We start from the raw sequence: 19,035 nt of genomic DNA on the forward strand, positions 1-19,035 counted from the left end.
AAATCACAATAAATAACATAAGTTAAGTATTTTAATATGACATGTTTGCCTAAGTGGCTTTAATGTGTAAGCCAGGCATCAGTGTCTACTGAATGGCATCAGTGTCTACTGAATGGCATCAGTGTCTTCTAAACAACAACAGCAATAGGATTATTAATTTAGTTTAGTTTATTTAAAATAATTGATTTTGAATCCTATATAATTAAGTTTTGTCTATTACAGTACTGTTATCAATGTTTTGTGAACACTTTTGGCCCATTTTTTAGAGCTTATTTACTGAATTAATTTCATCATGAAAATTTATATATCTTAAAATATTTGTTTCTTTCGTTGTTCAATATATATTAGTTATATTTAGAAACACTGAATACTGTTGTTGATAGACAAATTATTTGATATCTGCTATGTTCTTTAGTAAGAAACACTGTTTTACAATGTAGTCTATATGTTGTTATCTTTGATTGATTTTAAGATAAACAATGTATTTTTCATTGTAAATTCTTGATTAAGTTCTTCATTGTGTGCATTTTCTTAAACATTTTCATCAAGTTCAATGTCAAATGAACTATAGCCATGAAATTTGGTTGAAGCTTTAACAAATTAGTTTCTTTTTCAACAAAATAGTACCATTAAAAACATTTTGCAGGCAGGTAGAAGCAAGTAGACATTGGGAGGGGCTGACTGAGATTGAGGATGCAAAGCAAAGTTTCTAGGGGGTCGCTCCTCCATAAAATTTTGTAAACTAAATGTCCTGAAATTCAATTTCCTGCTTTCTGCAAGTAAAATTCATCTCTCTTAATATTTACTACCAATAATATTTTGTTATTCAGAATATTTGGTGGGGCTAGAGACCACCCATCCCACCACTGCCGTGCTTGTTCTGTATGGTTTTTAAATATTTATAAGGAAAATATACAACACCTGATTTTACCTATATTTTACAAATCTTAAACAAATTCCATTTTATTTTAAACATCATTATAATAAGCATTTTCTTCTAAGTATACCTACATGTACATGCATGGGTTGAGAGGGAGAAAATATTCATGCAAGGATGCACTCAGTCCAGGGTTTATAATGTATATATTTTTATGGGCATAAATGTCATTCTGGTTTAAATATATGTTAATCTTGTGTAGTTGTAGTTGTAATAGTGTAATAATATTTAAGTCTACTTATTAATTCATTTGGCATACCTTTGTTGTAGATATTATTATAAATCTGTTTTTAACAGTACCGTAATATTCTAAAATTCACAATATATATATTATTTTACAAGGACAATAAATATATTTAATATTTTAATATAGCTTAAATTTGTGTAGCTATGGAATGTTTTCTAAAATTTGGAATCCTATTGACAGTTTGTAATTTCTGTTAGTCATTGTAGTATGTACAGGGTATGTATAGTTTGCAATAAATTTAACAAAGTTGATTGTACATTACTCTATCTGATATATATTGACATGTTTTAGTTCAATTAATTTTTAGCTAAATATATGTAATTACTATTTCACATTGTGTTTCGCCTTCACATTTCAATAAAGCTTTATAGATTACATATGTGTTGTTTTTTCTTTGTTATTACCTTACCGAGGGTGATCCTTTTGAGATCCCCATTTACCGTACCTCAAATGAATCTATTTATAACTGGATTGAGTCATTTTTAAAATTGACACATACAATACTGCAAAGCAAAAGTACTGTATGAGGGACTGGCAAATCACAGTTCGTAACAAGCAAAACAGCCAACTGGTGTACGCCTATATTAAGGCCTCTTCAAAAATATTTACAATACAAAGTGTTTCAAAGGTCTTCTTTGGGATGTTGTCAAAGTGCTTAAAAACTGGTATTTTATAATTTGGGGACAAAAACTCCAGAGGCTTAAACAAATTTACAAATGAAGCTATTAGGATCTCTCAGAATATAGTTAATTATTCTGCTTTAGGATTTTTTCAGGCCAATAATTGTTTAAAGATTGGCAGATTATGTTTTAGAGATTGGCAAACCATTCATTGCTTTGTAATTATTGAGATTTACAGAATTCAGTCTTGTCAAAAGAAATGATAAACTTGTACTGCAAAATGTTCCTAATGTGTTATACTGACTGTGAAGAAGACAATTCCATCATGATTTCTTGTTGAATGAGACCAGTGCCTGCATGTTTGTGTGTTTGATTGTTTTTATCAGTACGGGATTTGTGATCTTCTACGACTTTGTCCTCAACTTGGATCCGAGAATCACAGCCATTCGTCTCATCGTTGGACTTCACAGCAGCTCGGCGAAGATGGGTGAGCCTACGTATCTGCCAATGGTGTACACAGAGCCGTCCACGCGACAGAATGTCTACCACAGCATCGGCAATGCGGTCATTGGAGCTCGACAGCCAGTGCCAGCGTAACTATAACTTTTAATATTTAATATTAGCACTTTATTATTAAAAGTTTTATAAGCACAGGGCCAGATTATAAAAGTAATTAAGCTGATTTGACTGTAAATTCAGACTATTAAATTGTGTGATGATTTAATGATTAATAACTTCAACAATGGTTTTATTTGTAGTATCACAGTACATACATGTAACTACAGACTTCAGTCAAACTGTGTTATCTCATTGCTGAAAGAACCAAGCCAGCCATCTCATGATATCTCTTCTTCTAGATAAATATATATTTTTGGTTAACATGCTATCAGATAATTTCTTCGCCTCACAATATAATGTTTTTTGTAAGGTAACACAGATCAATATAATAACATTTGACCATATTTGATTTCAAGTGATAATACATATAAATGATCCCTACTAATGGTCGTTAAAAAAACACACATGTAGCAGTTTTCCTTTCTACAGCCCAATCTGGGTTATACTATATGTCAAAATGTTCTATTACCAAATAGCCGATGATTGATAAACCAATGTCCTCTAGTTTTGTTTTTAAATCGTTCTAACCCAGAAACACACATTTTGGGTTTTCTGGTGATTCAAGAAAGTTTGTCTATTTGTTTTTAAACTTCAAGATGTCCCGCACTCCAGCCCAATCTGGGTTGGTTGTGGTGAAGTCAAGATAACGACATTTGTCTGTATTTGTTTTTGGTGAAGTGAAAGTTCTATTTGATCCCACTCCAGATGCCCCTCCAGATGCCCCGCACAGTCCAATCTGGGTATTGTGGTGAAGTCAAGATAACGACATTTGTCTGTATTTGTTTTTAAATGTGAAAGTTCTATTTGATCCCACTCCAGATGCCCCGCACAGCCCAATCTGGGTATTGTGGTGAAGTCAAGATAACGACATTTGTCTGTATTTGTTTCTAAATGTGAAAGTTATATTTGATCCCACTCCAGATGCCCCGCGCAGCCCGATCTGGGTATTGTGGTGGAGCTGCAGGTTCAGGGTGGCCCGGCCTCTGAGCACGACACCCAGCGACTGATCACGCGGGCCTGGACCAAGATCCCACTCTTCGACCAGGGCGACAGGCTCATTGCGGGCAGATACAAGATACCTTTCCGCAATGTGCCCATCAAGCCGTTCATTTCTTTTGCTGAACTCAATACAGTTGCACAGGTAAGATGAGGTTTTAGGTCCAGGTTTTATAGAAATAAATTACTTTAAGAAAAACTCAGATGTGTATTTGGAACAGTTGGTCCAGTAAGATGATCTTTATAACTAGGTATTAGGGAATAAAATTATTTAATTTTGTTGAGTGTAGGAACATTTTATGCTGAATGTTTGTAAATGTTATTTTTGCAACAATTAGAATTTTTACCAAAAAAAATGGTAATACAAATTAAGCTTTTGAGTTTTTATCTTATAGAAATGGGAAAAAACCCCAATATACTGGTACCGATATAGACATCCATATCAAGGGGCAATATTTCAAAATCTTATGCAACCAGAACTCAGTTCACATGAGTTTTACCTAGGTAACCCATCGTTCAGTTACATGAATTATATTTACATTCCAAATAAAGTTCTGATGACCCTGAAGTTGTAACTCTTAATTTTACAATAGAATTGTTCACTAAGTAATCAATTGGCAATACACATGAATTTAAAGTTGGATAACCGACACATGAACTGAACGATGGTTTGCATTAAATAAAATCCAGTACAGACTGTATATGAGTAGAAAGTCCTTTTTCTCTTTCTTTTCAGTATGCTGACAGCGAGCTGTACTACAGGATTGTCCACATGCGAGATGCCCCAGCACAGTCGCAGGCCACCATTGCTGCCACTAACCGAGATCTGTACAACTTGGCGCCACAGGTGTGTACATGTTTCCACCTTACTGTAGTGTGCTAGTGTACCGCATAATATTCATAGAATAATGCTTTTAGGCTAATCACAGAAACAGTAATTAATCTAGATCACTAAATGTTGAAGAGGTTTCACATTATAAGGCTAGCATTATACAGTAACTAATTAGTGACTTCTATGGCTTCCAAATTACTTCTGCTTTTTTCTGATGTATCACTGCGTCCAAATGTATCAATTCTCTAATGATTGAGCTAAAAATTAAACATTAAATGAAGACTTTTTAAATTAAATGTTGTATTATTAACATAAACATAAAATCAGTGATGAAAATCCCATTAAGTTTCTTCATTTTAAATTCTAAAGTCTGTGTACCTTTGTTTAATTCCAGGGAGGAATAGTTCTGCATCAGCACCCTGTATCCCCTGCCCAAATTCCTCCTCCTCCACCACCACCCTCTATCTCACCCCCAGACACCCCAGATTACCCTCCACAGAGAAGGTAGGAACCAAAATTTCTAAAACAATACATTCTCATAGAAAATAGTACTTTAATCATGTGTAAGAAAAGGTCATAATATACTACCTGTATATATAAAATCAAGACAGATATTCAAATATTTTAGTACATGTAACATAAAATGGGTCTCGGTCAATAGTGCTAATGTGGCTTAATGCAGAGTTTTTATGGAACAAAAGAAAACCCAAAAGGATGGCTGCACACAATTAAAATAATACTTTTTTAACAGCTATTATTAATACTTTCTTGTCATCTGTGGTTATGGACACATTTATAACTTAATATCAATATTTACTATTATTTAATGCCATTTAATGACTTGTTTCATAGTCTTAATTTCAAGTTTGTAATATGTTGTTGCTACTTTAGGTTGTTGGCATTTTAAACATGGCTTACGTCTTACACATGATTATAATATTGATCTCATAGTTAGTTTAATAACACAATTACTTCTAGCTTTCAGTTTTATGTAATTATGATTTTAATATTTGTTTTCAGTTAATAACTTTAGTGTTTAGTGAGAAATATAACAAATAATTTTAGAATGAATTAGAAAAATATATTAGACATCTTAGCAGCATCATTCTCTAAGATATCTTATTTCAGAAAATAAATGCTAATGAATAAATATAAACATAAGTTTACTTTTATCAGTATATCTTTTGATGTTTTATTTTATTCCATATACATGAATTTCTACTAGAAGTTTGAACAATACATACCAACCAGTATATCAACACTTGAAACAAATATTTAAAATATTGTTATACACTGATATTTGTATTTGATTTTCTTTTGTTTTTAAGATTATCATCAGAAAACCTATATAATTTCATTAGGTTGTATTTTAATTTTAATTGTCTAATATTCACTGCCCACCTAGTCTAACCATTAGAAAATGTCTTCTTTTCCAGTCTGAACATTTTGAAATAATAATACTAAAGCTTGCAATTTGCTACAAATGTTTTTTTTCTCAGTCAGCACACAGAATCCATTCCTGTGGTATCACATATATGCAAAGAATTGGTCATCAAGATCATTGGAGAAACTGCACATTAGTATTTATAACATTTATCTGTTCAGTTTGGAGATCGAACCCACAAATGTGCTTGCACATTGTCAAGTATTCTTCATGATTTAACAGTGTGTAAATATAGATTCCTGTAATGAAATGATTGATTTCCGAACTTGATCATTTGGACCTCTTTTTCACATACCACTTGCTATAAATGCTTTAAATACATGTTAGCACAATCACAGTTCAAGTATCACTTGCTATAAATGCTTTAAATACATGTTAGCACAATCACAGTTCAAGTATCACTTGCTATAAATGCTTTAAATACACATTAGCTCAACCACAGTTCACAAACCACCTGCCATAAATGCTTTAAATATACATTAGCACAACCACAGTTCACAAACCACCTGCCATAAATGCTTTAAATATACATTAGCACAACTGCAAAGCACATTTGTTCACTCTATATTCACATTAGATATTTTGTTTATGTATCACCTGAAAGCAATGTGTTATAATAAACAAAATGAATCATTATATTTTGGTGCCAAATGTATTTATTAAATGTTTTTTGTTTGCCTGCTGTAATTTTGTAAGAAAGAAAAAATATCCTTTTTCAACTATTTTGTTTGTTTCTTTCTTTATGCATCTGTATACCGATAATTATATATTGTCTTTCATGAATATATCATCATGAAAATGTTTTCAATTGGTTGGAACATTTTAATTATTTACATCTGTAATTGAGCATACATGGTTTATATGGCACAAAAACTGATGACCATTTTTCATCAGATCAGTGCACCAATATAGTTAAATGAAACAATTGTTGTACTATCAATTCTGATTTGATCTTTGCCTCAAAATTGCAATAATAAAACCATCAATGCATCACCATGAATAACTGGAAATCAAAATATCAGATATTTCATAACTTAAAAAAAAGAACGGTGCATGTTTTCTAATTAAGTTTTGAAAACAGCTTCTTTGGCTTGCATATTGAATATGTAGGTAATTTAAACTTAAATACAAATATATTCTTCAATTATTAATAGCCTTTATCATGCAGAAATAAAACTGAGAATTCAATAATTAAGCAACCTATGCCAGATCTACTACAGGTTTGGCCATCCAGCTATTGTTATTAAATTTATGTATAAATAATGTGTCTCATATCTTAAAGTTTATAACAGACTTTTTACCAAACAAATCATTTTGTGCAGAGTAACTTTAATTATACTTTAGTTTTTTAGAATGTTTGACAGTTTTATACACAAACTTTTCTTAAAGATATACCATACTAAAACTGAATTGTGCATCGTGTGTTTTAATTTATATTAACGCTGTGTATCTAATCATTAACAGATGTATTATATGTAAATTTTACAGCAGCCGCCAAGAGATATTGCCTCATATAAGGACATCGAGCCTCTCATTGGAGCCAGCGATGGGGTTCCAAGTTGATCGTGTCAAACATGCCGAGGCTGGGGAGGGGAAAGTTAGACTAACTGCTTATTATAAATCAAATGGGAAGGTGAGAGAAATAATTTGGTTTTTATTGCATCAACAACTTGGATAAAACCTTTATATTTAGTTAACATTTACAAGGTCATTGCTATCATTTTTTAACTTTTAGTTTCTCATTCCATGGACATATATGATTAAAAATAAATTTACACAAATACAGTGTTGTCTTTGCTCAAATATTATATTGTTTTATTACCAGGAGTTTATGTTGTATCTGAAATATTCTACAATTCAGACAGTATTTTGCAAACTAAGTACTGAATCGGATAAAATACATGTGTCATTTTAAACAAATATCTTCTTTTGTTTACACAAGTATTACTCAGTTAACTCCCAACTGACTCTGTCTTGTACAAAATACATGCTTTAATGTGCTGCTTGTTTGTCATTCAGATTTAGTACTATGGTGGATTTAAGTGTTTTCATTATTCTGAATTATTTTGAAATTCTTTTCTTTGGGGTTTTTATATTAGGTTTTTGATTTAAATGTTTTTTGTTGCAGATTGTACAATCATCTACAAGTCCTGTTACTTGTAGCACTACAGCTGTGCGATCTAACTTTAAATATGGCTACCATGTATTTGGGCAGCAAGAGGCAACATTTCAGGATGTCGCATTCCAGGGTGATATGATTCTTATAGTGCGCTTCTACCTCAGAAAGAGGCTTCGGAACCAGATGTCGGACGACCTGTTTCTAGAGCCGACCTCACAAGAAGCCTCTCTCTATGATGAAGAAGCATTGGTAGCCTGGACTGCAATTCCATTAGTTTTAACCAATAAGAAAGGTACGTTTGTACACAAAGCAAACACCTTAAGTAAACTACAAACATAGGTTAATTTGTACACAAAACAAACAACTGTACATAAACTACAAACAAAGGTTAATTTGTACACAAAACAAACAACTGTACATAAACTACAAAGAAAGTTGGGAAATTGAACCAAATCGTAAGTCATTGTTCATAGATTTATTTTATATTATTTTTATATTTTATTAGCAAAATAATGTTTGGAGCAGGAGATACTCTCGATTTACTTGACTTTAGTATACTCAGTATTATATACTTGACTTGGATACACTCAGTGTTATATATTTAACTTGCAGATATCTCTGCGAGAGAACGCCGAGAGTTTGACGTATCTCACATGAGAATAAACTCCGGAACACACTCACTGAAACTGTATGTTCCACCGGTACCTGAGGTGACGCGACTTCCACTCGAAGACTTGTCCATGCGTGACTACAAGCGTTATGGCAAGGGCACCATCAGAATCCACATATTCCACGGAATACCCCGCCCTGGGTCTCTCACACCTAGTGACCTCTCAGATGACCCAGAAGACAACCTACCAGAGGTAAAATAATAACAGAATGATCAGGGGCAGATCCAGGATTTGTCTTGGGGGGTACAACTCAAAAAGGGTACTTTTTAGGTTAATGTCATTATTCTGAAAATTTATTTTAATTACATTATATTCGGAGGTAATTAGGCTATTTGGAGCTCTCTAGAAGGAACAGGTCCAGATTTGTCTTGGGAGGGGTACAACTAAAAGAAGGCACATATTGGGTCACCTTTATGAATAACTTCTGACGTCCAAGCATAGAATATACGTAGTCATTAATTTGACAACCTTTTGAGGATTTTGCCAGTTGAACACAAGACAATAGCTCAGTCAGACATCTGAAACTGATGGATTCACTAGTAGATAGAGTTGACACCATCTATTTTAGCAGTTGACTATTAAGTAAGTACCTGTAGTTGGGAGGGTCTTCCAAACATTTTCAAAACCAGTATTCAACCAGTTCAATGTGTCTGCACTTTATAATTTGTGAAGTAAATAGTACCTGTTCTCTAGCTGACATTTTGTTTTCATATTCAGTTCTCCTGGTTGCCATGTGAACGCCGTGTGCCACTCAAGGAACCATTCCTGGCTGGAGATGGCTTTGATATCTATGTGGATGGATGTCGCTTTCTCCCAGACTCTGTCACATTTTCCAAGGTTAGTCAAACTGTATACACACTTTCTGTCAGTCTTGCTGGAAACACCATCCAGAGGAGTTGCAAATGTGCCTTTTTCATTAATCATAAATCTTATCCACCAGTATAGTGTAATAATTGCAGTCACTGTATGTTTGAAGTATTTCTTATGTTTGATCCTACTATTAAACAACTGTGTTTCTAATAGTTTGTTCTGATAATGATTCATTAGTGCAACCATCTAAATATCCACTGAGTACAGTTTTGTGCAGATGTGGATCTGTCCAATAAGCCATAGAAATGGCAGTCCTCTTACAAAGTAGGAAGGATGTATCAATTGTAAGAGTGGCTGTCCTCTTACAAATAAGGATGTTATTCTTAAGAGTGGCAGTCCTTGTACAGAACAGGAAAGATGTCATTCTTAAGAGTGGCAGTCCTTGTACAGTACAGGAAAGATGACATTCTTAAGAGTGGCAGTCCTTGTACAGAACAGGAAAGATGACATTCTTAAGAGTGGCAGTCCTTGTACAGAACAGGAAAGATGTCATTCTTAAGAGTGGCAGTCCTTGTACAGAACAGGAAAGATGTCATTCTTAAGAGTGGCAGTCCTTGTACAGAACAGGAAAGATGTCATTCTTAAGAGTGGCAGTCCTTGTACAGAACAGGAAAGATGTCATTCTTAAGAGTGGCAGTCCTTGTACAGAACAGGAAAGATGTCATTCTTAAGAGTGGCAGTCCTTGTACAGAACAGGAAAGATGACATTCTTAAGAGTGGCAGTCCTTGTACAGAACAGGAAAGATGTCATTCTTAAGAGTGGCAGTCCTTGTACAGAACAGGAAAGATGTCATTCTTAAGAGTGGCAGTCCTTGTACAGAACAGGAAAGATGTCATTCTTAAGAGTGGCAGTCCTTGTACAGAACAGGAAAGATGTCATTCTTAAGAGTGGCAGTCCTTGTACAGTACAGGAAAGATGTCATTCTTAAGAGTGGCAGTCCTTGTACAGAACAGGAAAGATGTCATTCTTAAGAGTGGCAGTCCTTGTACAGAACAGGAAAGATGTCATTCTTAAGAGTGGCAGTCCTTGTATAGAACAGGAAAGATGTCATTCTTAAGAGTGACATGCTTTACAAAGTAGGAAGGATACTTAACAGTGGCAGCCATCTTACAGAGTAGGAAGAGTGCCATTTTAAGAATGGCAGTCCTCAAAATGCAGGAAGGATGCCGTTTTTACCAATGTCAGACCTCATAGAAAGAAAGGATGTGTCATTCTTAACAGTGGCAGTCCTCAAAGTATGAAGAATAAACCAATCTTAGGAGTGGCAGTCCTCATAAAATGCAGGAAGGATGTCGTTTTCACCAATGTCAGACCTCATTGGGGGGGGGGGGGGGCGTAAGTTTGAAGTGGGCGGAATTTGGAATAAAATTTTTAGTAAAGGTCTAAAAGCCTAAGTCGACAGAGAATAATCTGCCCAATCATGTCCGGACTAAGAAATTGAATCCAAAAATATATTTGACTGCTTGGCCTAAAAGGTTTTAAGGTGATTTGAGCAATTGAACGGGCGCCAAAATGAAGTGCGTTGGACTATTTATAAAAAAAAATAAACATAAGAATTTTGAGCCACAGCCAAAAAATTTAAAGTCCAACTAAGCCCCAAAAAGGAGGTTACCTGTCCTAGGTAAGGTTGGCGTCTACGGGGAGGCGATGATGTATTCCTCGTTGAAGTGAGACACCAACTTCCTGTAGCTGTGGGTCCGCAAGCAGGTCACTAGCTGGAGGTACTAGGCGCCGGCGATGATCTTGATAATCCTGTGGACTGTGTAATTGTCCATCTCCTTGTAGAGGATTCCCTGTCTGTACAGTCCATCCCGGTGACCACTAGGACCTGCCCCACTCCCCGTAGATCCTTCGTGTGAATGGCGATCTGGTTGCCATCTGAGAACGTCTTGAAGTTGACCTCGTCAATCCGGCCTGGCAGTCTGTCGGGATCGGAGACGTCACCCACCAAGTACTTAGAGTACTGGCCCTTGATCTTCCCTGCCGTGAGCTGCCAGTCATCCCTGGCAACTCCAACATCCAAAGTCGCCGTCGCGGAGTCCCTCGTGGGGGGGGGGGGGGGGGTCTCGACGCAGACGAACGATGGGCAGGAACAGTCGATGCTGGCCGCAGTGCAATGGTTGGCTGCTCCACCTGCCGCGTCTGTTCGGGTTGGCTTGATTGGATGGCGAGTCGCCTCCGGTCACTCCATCCAGTTTGGTCGTGGGGGGGGGGGGGGGGGGGACGCAGACAGGACCGCCACAGGCGGTTGAGCCGCCAGCTTTATCCCCACCTGAGCTGCCCCTGGCGCACGCTTCCTCTTCCTCGTTCCTCTCTTTTAAGAGGGCAGACCTCTTACAACAGTAGGAAAGGTCATTCTTAAGAGTGGCAGTCTTCATACAAGTAGAAAGGATGTTATTCTTAAGAGATTCATGGGAGAAGTTATGGTTTTTCAAAATATCCTTTTTACTCTGCCTTGTGCAGCGATATGATTTGGAATGTTATAAATGTTTTGTTATTTACATTATATACTGGATAGAATTATTATTTGTGTTTAGATTGCCGGCCGTATTCTTGACCGGCGTTATGAAGTGTATGGCAAAGACATCTCTACGAGTGTTAAGCTGGAGAGTGACAGTTATAACCCAGTGTATGAACACAAGGAAGAATACCGACTCCAGAACATCCCACCATCAGCTACTCTACTACTCAAAGTAAGTACATCCCACCATCAGCTACTCTGCTACTCAAAGTAAGTACATCTACGAGTGTTAAGCTGGAGAGTGACAGCTATAACCCAGTGTATGAACACAAGGAAGAATACTGACTCCAGAACATCCCACCATCAGCTACTCTACTACTCAGAGTAAGTACATCCCACCATCAGCTACTCTGCTACTCAAAGTAAGTACATCTACGAGTGTTAAGCTGAAGAGTGACAGCTATAACCCAGTGTATGAACACAAGGAAGAATACCGACTCCAGAACATCCCACCATCAGCTACTCTACTACTCAAAGTAAGTACATCCCACCATCAGCTACTCTACTACTCAAAGTAAGTACACCCCACCATCAGCTACACTGCTACTCAAATTAAGTACATCCCACCATCAGCTACTCTACTACTCAAAGTAAGTACACCCAACCATCAGCTACACTACTACTCAAAGTAAGTACACCCAACCATCAGCTACTCAAAGTAAGTACATCCCACCATCAGCTACACTACTACTCAAAGTAAGTACACCTCACCATCAGCTACTCTACTACTCAAAATAAGTACACCCCACCATCAGCTACTCTACTACTCAAAGTAAGTACATCCCACCATCAGCTACTCTGCTACTCAAAGTAAGTACATCTACGAGTGTTAAGCTGGAGAGTGACAGCTATAACCCAGTGTATGAACACAAGGAAGAATACCGACTCCAGAACATCCCACCATCAGCTACACTACTACTCAAAGTAAGTACATCCCACCATTAGCTACTCTACTACTCAAAGTAAGTACACCCCACCACCAGCTACTCTACTACTCAAAGTACACCCCACCATCAGCTACACTACTACTCAAAGTAAGTACACCCCCACCATCAGCTACTCTACTACTCAAAGTAAGTACACCCCCACCATCAGCTACTCTACTACTCAAAGTAAGTACACCCCACCATCAGCTACACCACTACTCAAAGTAAGTACACCCCACCATCAGCTACACCACTACTCAAAGTAAGTACACCCCACCATCAGCTACACCACTACTCAAAGTAAGTACACCCCACCATCAGCTACTCTACTACTCAAAGTAAGTACACCCCACCATCAGCTACACCACTACTCAAAGTAAGTACACCCCACCATCAGCTACACCACTACTCAAAGTAAGTACACCCCACCATCAGCTACACCACTACTCAAAGTAAGTACACCCCACCATCAGCTACACCACTACTCAAAGTAAGTATGCCCCACCATCAGCTACACCACTACTCAAAGTAAGTACATCCCACCAAGTACACCCCACCATCACCTACACTACTACTCAAAGTAAGTACACCCCACCATCAGCTACACCACTACTCAAAGTAAGTATGCCACGTCATCAGCTACACCACTACTCAAAGTAAGTACACCACACCATCAGCTACACTACTACTCAAAGTAAGTACTTCACACCATCAGCTACACTACTACTCAAAGTAAGTACACCCCACCATCAGCTACACTACTCAAAGTTAGTACTTCACACTATCTGCTATACTACTACTCAAAGTAAGTACTTCACACCGTCAGCTACACTACTACTCAAAGTAAGTACTTCACACCATCAGCTAAACTACTACTACTCAAAGTACTTTACACTAATACTCAAAATAAGTACACACATCATCAGTCATGTTACTACTTTTAAAGTACATGTATGTACATTCCACTATTCCTCTATCATCAGCTGGTAAGTACAGGGTTCAAATCCTAACACTGGCTCTGACCCAGAGTACATTTTAATGGCTCACTGGATATGAGGTGTATGCCCATGAAAGTGTGCTTGAACCTTAATTGGGTATAAACACAATAATCAAGTTAAAATGCAATAAATCTGTCATATTTCATTGGTAAAATCTGCATGATGTAATATTTAATATACCGGTAAATGAATTATAAACAGCTATTTTTCCCACAGTTACCTGCACAATGTTATTGTTTTATCAATTTCAGATCTACACAATTGATCGTTTCTATAAGCAGATGACTGTCGTTGGTTATGCAACCATGAACCTCTTCATAGAGGTTGGGACGGAGCGCCAACCAACAATAGACAAACAGGGGATGCAGGTATTTAAGATTTATTCATCATATTTCTATAATAATTTGGCATTGTTCACCAATTCACAGTTTGTGGATGATTTTTTTTTTCATACCCAGATGAATATAATAGAAATAACAGACAATACTTATAATTAAATTTGAATCATAAATAATATAAGACAACTTGCCCATATAAAATGACGTCATCAGATACGACGTTCCCTGACAACATAATTTTTATGTTCATCCAAACATGAACAAACTCCCCTTGCTACACTGGACCAATGAGATGACACTATGTTGTAATGAATGTAACAGAAATGTAATTATTTAATTACATGAAGTCTTATATTACCAGTGAAAACAGCTATTTTTGACAACTGATTCCCAACCAGTGTCCCATGGTCATGGAGTGTGCTGTCCTGTCTGGAATGGTGTATATAAAAGATCCCTTGCTATTAATGAAAAAATGTAGCAGGTTTCCTCTCCAAGACTATATGTAAGAATTAACAAATGTTTGACATCCAATAACCGATGATTAATAAAACGATGTGCTCTAGTGGTGTTGTTAAACATAAACAAACTAACTTTAACTGTCTCGCTTTTCGAATCATGGTTATGGTATGTGCTGTCTGGTCTGTGGGAATAAATATTTAACAGTACCCCAGCACAAAAATATATATCGGCTATTGGATGTCTGTGTGAAAGTAAATATAAAAGATTTGTTGCTGCTATTTGTTAGAATTACCAAATGTTTGACATCCAATAGCCAATTAATAATAAATCAATGTGCTCTAGTGATACTTTAATACACCAGTTATTTCTGTCTTGTATAACAGGTTGCACTGAACACCGGTGCCCATCAGCTGAGGGTTTACAGTCAGGGACCAAACGGCGTCGATCCATTCTCAGAGAACTGTCTCAGAAACGCCAATGTCAGGATTGTTCCGTGTGCCTCAATCTTGGTCCGAATAACAAAAGTTCCAAAAGGACCACACGGAAAGCCACTTGAGGTACGGATATGACTAAATACCAGTCAACTCCACTGTATTGCTTTTCCGATTAAAAATTAAAAAATGTCCCTCCAGCACAAAACACTAATCAGTCCATAATTCATCCTAAGAAATATTATTTAAAAAAGGACATTATTTCAGATACTTACTTTCATAACTAAGCAATGCACAGCTACATGTATTTTATTTTTCTTATAAAAATCTATAAAGTTATATCTCAATATTTCAAATATTAGAAAATATTATATTTACAGACCTAAAAGCAAGCACTGTGAAATCATTTCTTTCTGTGGGTTTAAATTTTAATTACAATACCCCCACATTTTATTGGATACATAAATTCTTAGATTGAAAAGGTCTATCTTAAATCTGTGTTATAGGTATACATGTATCTTATAGTTTTGTTGTGTTCTTAAGTTTCTTGACTACATTAGTTCTTGAAGTACACAATAATTATACCACCACAGTGATATCAGTTATTATTCATTATACAGAAAAGACATTCCTGGGGTGTCTCCTTTAGACAGGTGGTTCTAAAAGGTAGCCTTTATTTATGACAGGGTTCAACAGTACATTAACATTTGAGAAACACATTAAATGTTGTTTCTGTTTTCCTGCCCAGTGAAGGGTCGGGATGTAGTCAGACTCTCACCCGAGGGTTCCTGGCTCACAGGATCCATTGCTCTCTTTGCATATTAACTGTGACCCCAAACCCGAGCAGAGCCTTATGACTGATACATCATCACTGTCCTGTCTGTGGGAAAGTCCATACAAATGATCCTTTGCTGCTGTATGTAGATGTAGCTTATTTGGCAGCAGCAGGTTTCCTTTCTCTTTGTGTGGCTCATTGCCCAGTTTTAAAGCAGCGGTGACTTGCCTAGTGCATAGTTAGTCTAAGAGTGATCCCCATTACTGGGCCCCTTGCATATTTCTTGTTCCAGCCAATGCTCCACAACTGGTGTAACAAAGGTAATGCTTTATACTATCCTGACTGTCGGTTGGTGCATATAAATGATTCCTTACTGCTAATCGAAAAGAGTAACCCACAGCATGGTGGCAACGAGTTTAGTTTCATCTGTGTGGTTCTTAACTATATGTCTGAAACCATATAATGGTTAATGTCATTAAAATGTGTTGAGCGAGTCATTAAATAAAACATGTTGTCAAAGAAATATTCCTTTCTTTACTTTGAACAGTCCAGCAAAGTCCCTCAAGCTGACTGGCTGCGTCTTGGCCTGTGGCACCCGCGGCCCAAATACTCGGATCGGATCTACTACTCCATGAAGTGTTTGCCCATGAAGGGAGAGAGCAAGATGTTCCATGCCATGATGCGGCGACAGCCGATCACCATCCGGGAAACGGTGGCCAAGAACACACAGGCCAAAGACAGCTTCCTGAGGAGTGACAAGAACATAGAGCAGTACATACGGGTGAGGGAGACACATCCAGCAAGACATCTCGTCAGATCATATCTTTATACTACAGACATAGAAATAAGTAGATATCATTGTTCAGGTTATCAGGGGGTAATTACCACAGGTAAAAAAGTCAACAGTGGTTCTTTATTCTCAACTAAGGTCTTTAGTAAAAATTGAAAAGTTATTTCATTGTTTTGTTAATTTATTCATACTAATCACTGTTAGAAAGTAGACTGTGATGGGGTTTGTTTTCAATGGCAGTTATATACAAGTATTTACCAAACGCCATGAACCTTTCTGGGTCTCTTTTATTGAGGATTAATGTGCCACAGTAATCACCTATCTACTAATACACAAACAAACAGGAATATGTTGACATCTGTTGAATTTTGTTCATTTCAGAACCAGCTCACAAAGTCTGTGGATGTGAAACCTTTAGAACAAGACCTCAACTTCATTTGTCAGTACAGTCCAAAACATGGCATCAAGGTACATGATTATAACAACACAAAAAACTTTTAAGTCCATTTTGGTTTTGAGTGATTTATATGTATAGCTTAATTGGTAGAGTGCTCGCCTCATTCTTTGGTCACATGAACTTCTTCAGTGGATCTGTTCTCTGGTATAATTTATGTAAGACTGTGGTATGTGCAGTCCTGTCTGGAAAAGTGCATATAAAAGACCCCTTGCTGCTAATGGAAAAATGTAGAGGGTTTCCTATAAGAAAATATGTCAGAATAAATTAGGGTGCTCTAGAGGTGTCGTTACATAAGACAAATTTAACTTTTATACAATCATTAAAATGTCATACATCATAGATAATACATTTACTGGAAATTAAGAGTTCTTGTGAAAAAAAGAAAATAGATTTTATTGAAGTTAAATTTTGCACAGGATTACCCTTTATCAAAATAAATGTAAGGTAGTCATGATTATAAGTATATGGTCATATTTGTTGAGCATAGACTACCCATGCAGTCATTATCACATAGCACTGTTATTGATGGATTTATTGATTATTATGGACTTTATTAATGATTAATGGCTCACAACTCTTAATTAAAAGTTGTGAGCATTGTGCAGTATTGATGATTCGACTTTCACTCCAAACCATGAAACAGGATGGATCCTATATTTTATTACTACAATAATTACAGTTCATAGGGTTTCTATTACTCAGCACTAAAACCTTCTGATTGACGTTTCAGATAGCTCTGGATAGCGCTGTCAACCTGCCGTGGTCAAACTTCACACATGCTCACATGTGTCTCAACCCTCCGGGAGCCTTCTACTTGGTAAGATGACAACTTCTAAGAGTTTTTCTTTTTAATTTACTGTGCTTTTCAACAAAAGAAATTCAAATATTAATGTAATTTTCTTTAAAATTATTTAGTTTGAATCCCATTAAGTTAAAATTCAGATTTGGAAGAGTATTCAGTTTACTGAAGTTGTTAATTTTTTTGTGATTGTTACATAATTCTGTTCTATACTAATATTAAAAAGTGACAAAACTGTAAAAAAAAAAAAAAAAACCACCACTTGAATGTGGATATAATGGTACTTCATATTTCAACACGTCTTCTTTTTGGAGTATGTTCCAACATTCTGAAAATTGATATGAAATTTAATGTATTGTCCACCCAGTAAAGTCAAAAAGTTGTACTCTTGTTAACTTGTAATTTTCTTAAATAAACTTAGTTAAAGAGTAAGTCAGTTCAAGCAATGACAACACAAGGAATTAAATTCATGGTTGCTTATGGGTCATTGTGGTAAATCTTAGATTATTTGTCTTGTGTTCATTTTTGAGTTTATTGTTCAGAGGGGTAAATTTTAGTGTTACAAAATATTAAGTAACTTACAAGGTCATGAAAAACATTCGGTTATGAGGGAATTCAGGTTTAATGATGGTCTATTTTTAGGGGTTTCATTTTACATTTGAGAGCTCACTGTATAGTAGAATTCAAAAATAGTGAAATACCTGTGCTACTGGCTGTACACAAGTTGTGATTATGTTATTTTTTTCTGTTTTTTTTTACAACTAGTCGTTCTAGACCAATAAAATTGGTTTAATTGTTTGTTAGATTGTGATTATACTAAATTTAATTGTTACAATCAATCTGTCTGGTTCTGTGTTTTTCAGGGTACACCCCATGCAACCTATGACAAGCTGACATTCACCGAGGACTTGGACCTACGCAGTACCAACACCTCACCAGCATGGAGGGATGGATTCAAAGTAAGGGCTGTTACAAAATCAATAACCACTGGTGACTTATTTTCTGTCAAATGTTAGATACCTGTATTTTCAAATTTATATTTCTCTTGTTACGTTAAATATGGATTTTTGTTTTTAAATAAAATATCTACAATAAGCATGAATGACTAATGGGGTTGTTTGGGTGAATTGTCAAAACCTTTTAAAGTTTTCTGCATTGTGGTTAAGCTAATTTTATTTATTAACAC

The 19,035-nt window shown here is 36.1% G+C and overlaps 1 protein-coding gene across 4 annotated transcripts in view; it reads left to right on the forward strand.

Annotated features, from left to right (window-relative positions):
- The window catches only part of LOC121374151, a 75,752-nt gene that overhangs the window by 51,596 nt on the left and 5,121 nt on the right, over positions 1 to 19,035 (forward strand). For all 4 annotated transcript variants that reach the window (XM_041501119.1, XM_041501116.1, XM_041501117.1 and 1 more), the window contains exons 10-24: positions 2,191 to 2,397; positions 3,344 to 3,563; positions 4,155 to 4,265; positions 4,645 to 4,754; positions 7,183 to 7,327; positions 7,823 to 8,105; positions 8,426 to 8,676; positions 9,202 to 9,321; positions 11,893 to 12,048; positions 14,052 to 14,168; positions 14,981 to 15,154; positions 16,351 to 16,584; positions 16,975 to 17,061; positions 17,781 to 17,867; positions 18,713 to 18,808. In XM_041501119.1, the coding sequence (XP_041357053.1) occupies positions 2,191 to 2,397; positions 3,344 to 3,563; positions 4,155 to 4,265; positions 4,645 to 4,754; positions 7,183 to 7,327; positions 7,823 to 8,105; positions 8,426 to 8,676; positions 9,202 to 9,321; positions 11,893 to 12,048; positions 14,052 to 14,168; positions 14,981 to 15,154; positions 16,351 to 16,584; positions 16,975 to 17,061; positions 17,781 to 17,867; positions 18,713 to 18,808 (2,398 nt within the window). The remainder of the gene's footprint in view (positions 1 to 2,190; positions 2,398 to 3,343; positions 3,564 to 4,154; positions 4,266 to 4,644; positions 4,755 to 7,182; positions 7,328 to 7,822; positions 8,106 to 8,425; positions 8,677 to 9,201; positions 9,322 to 11,892; positions 12,049 to 14,051; positions 14,169 to 14,980; positions 15,155 to 16,350; positions 16,585 to 16,974; positions 17,062 to 17,780; positions 17,868 to 18,712; positions 18,809 to 19,035) is intronic.

This window comes from Gigantopelta aegis, chromosome 6, assembly GCF_016097555.1.
Source record: "Gigantopelta aegis isolate Gae_Host chromosome 6, Gae_host_genome, whole genome shotgun sequence".
Classification (NCBI taxonomy): domain Eukaryota; kingdom Metazoa; phylum Mollusca; class Gastropoda; order Neomphalida; family Peltospiridae; genus Gigantopelta; species Gigantopelta aegis.